We start from the raw sequence: 3,125 nt of genomic DNA, 5'->3' as shown, positions 1-3,125 counted from the left end.
CCCCGGCCCGCCGCGCCCGACGCCGCTTCCGCCCGCCGGCCCGCCTCCCGCCGGAAAGGGCGAGACGTCGCCCGGGCGACGGCCTCCCGGTTGGGGGAAAGGTGCTGCTTGTAAGGAATTGACTGAAGCCGATTGGTTAAGGGGCGGAGCCAGGAAAGGAGGGGACTGAAGGCGTCGTCCGGGCAATAAGATCCCAATTGGGGGAAGAACTTGGGGCGTGGAGCCGGGCTTTCAGGGAAGAAGAGGTGGTGGGGGAGGAACAGCTATTGTCTGGGTAACGGGTTGCTCATTCTGGGTAGAAACGAGGACCTTCGATCCAAGAGGAGGGAAGGAGACGTTGCCACGGCAACATTAGGAGGCTTAGCCCAGGCGAAAGGAGTCGTCACCTAAGCAACAGCAGCGCGCTAGAGGGGCGTGACGTCGACTTGGGGGCAGGGCAGGGCGGAATGGTTGCTAGGGGAACTGAATTGTGATTGGATAGGACCAAGGGGACGGGACTTCAGAGAAATGTGGGAGAAGGGAATGGACGAAACCCTAACAACAGCGCCGCTTCCCTAGCGACGGGGAGGCGGAGCGCTTTCCCAACCTATCAAAAGGAAGATTGTTTGGGGGGGGGGCCTAAGAAAAAGCTTCGGGGAGGCGGAATGAGGGCCCTATGGAAAAGGGCAATCAGGGAAGACTAGGGGAGAGTGAAGGATGAGAGCCCCGGGGAACGGACCTGTAGGAACCCGAGGGAGCCTCTAGATGTGATTTCAAGGACTGTGAGAATAAGGTACCTAAGCGGAGGAAGGATGGGGTGAGAAACAGGCCAGCTCTCTGGGAGGGAGTTTTTAAAGGAAAACCCCCCCCTTCCCCGTTGTAGAAAATAAATAATTCTCCAAGCAAATATAGAAATAAATATTCACAAGGTAAGGAATCCTGATCCATTGCAGTTTTCCCCCCTCAGTCATCAACTTCGTCATCCTCCTCATCTTCTTCCTCCTCCTCCTCCTCGGCAGCGGCCAGGGCCTGCTCCTGGGCAGCCTTCAGGGCCGCTTCCTCTTCCACTGTGGGGTCGGCTATCTCCATGGTCTCAGGCCCACTGACATACTCCAGCTGCACTGCTGGTGGCAGAGCTGGGTTGAAGTTCTCCTGGCTGTATTTGTGGCCCCAGCCAATATAGATGTTCTCAAACTTCCTGGGAGGGGGTCAAGAAGAAAGCCAGTCTGTTATTCTGAGTCCCGAGACATTATCTAGACAAACCTTCCCTTTCCACCCAGGAAGCAAGTATAGGATAATGGCAAGAAAGAGCCTCCGTTGGTGCAACTTTCCTGGGACTCTCCTGTATTCTAATATTCTAAGATCCCTCCCAGCTCTGACATTCTCTGTTCTAAGTTCCCTCCCAGCTCTGACAGTCCAACTGTGCTAGTCTATGTTTTTCTTCTAATTATTCTGAGATCTTGACTGACTCCCACTGATCTCCAGCAATCCCAGGTCCCGCTAGCCCTCAAAGAGCCTTGGATGTCAGTCTAAGAAACCTTAAAGACTGCCTGGTTGAGCCAATTCCTTAATCCTAGGGGAAAGCAGAGACCCAGAGAAAGGAAGAAGCTTGTTAAAGATCCCAGAGTAGATCAATGGTTCTAGAATCCTCTAGCTTCACAAGGAGGCCTCCCTGCTTTCTATCTTCCTTGAAAAGTTTCTGAATGGCCAATTCTCTGTAGTGCCTTCTCTAGCCATAAGGAAGCTCCTCAATGCCCTATTTGTGCATCTCTTACCTGCCAATGGCATAAGCATAAGCCCCAGGCCACAGATTGGATCTAATCACTGCCACAGAGTACTGAGGGCAGATGTTGCAGGAGAGGCGGGCTGTCCATGGAGCCAACTGCATGATTTCTAGTAGGACGGAAGAACAAGAATTAGGACACAAGAAGAATTAGGGGAGAAATGAAGCCCTTTCCCTTTGTCTGCCACCTTCCCAACCCTCCTCAGCCCAAATGATTTGGGTGGTAGAAAGAAGATAAGGAATCTCCTGGCCCAGGAACCTTCTCTGGCAGCCCACTGCCCACAGTACTTAGTCCTGAGGGAAACTGTCCACTGAGTCTTTGTTCTCCTTCTTCACACTCGGTCCCTTCTAAATCTCATTATTCGCCTAGCCCAAATGTTTGCCACTGCAACTGTTCGGTCATTTCAGTTCCGTCCAACTTTGTGACTCCACTTGGGATTTCTTGGCAGAGATCCTGGAGTGGTTTCCCATTTCCTTCTTGAGCCCATTTTATAGATGAGCAAACCAAGGCAAAACAGGATTCAGTGATTTTCCAAGGGTCATTCAGCAAGTGTCTGAAGGCCAGATTTGAATTCAGGAACGTGAGTCTTCTTTTTTTTTTAAACCCTTGTACTTCGGTGTATTGTCTCATAGGTGGAAGATTGGTAAGGTGGGCCATGGGGGTCAAGTGACTTGCCCAGGGTCACACAGCTGGGAAGTGGCTGAGGCCGGGTTTGAACCTAGGACCTCCTGTCTCTAGGCCTGACTCTCACTCCACTGAGCTACCCAGCTGCCCCTAGGAACGTGAGTCTTCTTGATTCTAGCTGTGGCACTCAATCCACTTCATCACCTTGACGCCCCAAGGCATTAATATAGGTCACATTAAAAAAAAAATCCCAAGTCACACTTAGCCATATGGTGGTATTGTTTTGCTAGGCTGATAGGCAGGCTGTAAATCTTTAGTCCCCATTTCTGAGTGTCGGGCTACTCGAGGACAGACATTCCCTCAACTTATTTTCCTCAGGGAATGATTTTCCTTTCAAAAAGGCCATAGGAAGACAATGGGAAGAAGTTGCCGAGGTTCTCTCCTGAAACAGTTGTAGCTCATGAATGCCTCCCAATAATTACCCAAACTGCTGACTTGTTTTGCCTAGAAAGAGTGAGGCCTCAGTTCTCCTGGCTCTGGGGAGTTGTAAAATGGAATCAATAATTCTCTCATAACTCTGAGCTGCCAGGTTGGAATTTTGCCCTGACCAATACAAATTACAATTGTGAAAAAAAGTTTTTCCTCTGCCTCTAACAGGCATTCCCTCTAATATCTTTCTCAGATGTATTTGAATAATGAAGCAATAAATAAAGTGATGCAATGGTTAACCACAATTAT

The 3,125-nt window shown here is 50.2% G+C and overlaps 1 protein-coding gene across 1 annotated transcript; it reads right to left on the bottom strand.

The window, feature by feature from the left end:
- Nucleotides 1–942: 942 nt before the first annotated feature.
- LOC123253918 (radial spoke head protein 6 homolog A-like) lies at nucleotides 943–1,872 on the bottom strand (the record flags this gene model as incomplete). Its single annotated transcript, XM_044683008.1, has 2 exons — nucleotides 943–1,177; nucleotides 1,755–1,872. Coding segments are annotated over 2 exons (353 nt in total), but the record flags the coding sequence as incomplete, so codon positions are not given.
- Nucleotides 1,873–3,125: the final 1,253 nt, after the last annotated feature.

The sequence above is a fragment of the Gracilinanus agilis genome, unplaced genomic scaffold (assembly GCF_016433145.1).
Source record: "Gracilinanus agilis isolate LMUSP501 unplaced genomic scaffold, AgileGrace unplaced_scaffold10388, whole genome shotgun sequence".
Classification (NCBI taxonomy): Eukaryota; Metazoa; Chordata; class Mammalia; order Didelphimorphia; family Didelphidae; genus Gracilinanus; species Gracilinanus agilis.
Note: the sequence above shows the minus strand (reverse complement) of the source record. Positions and strands in the feature narration are given on the sequence as shown.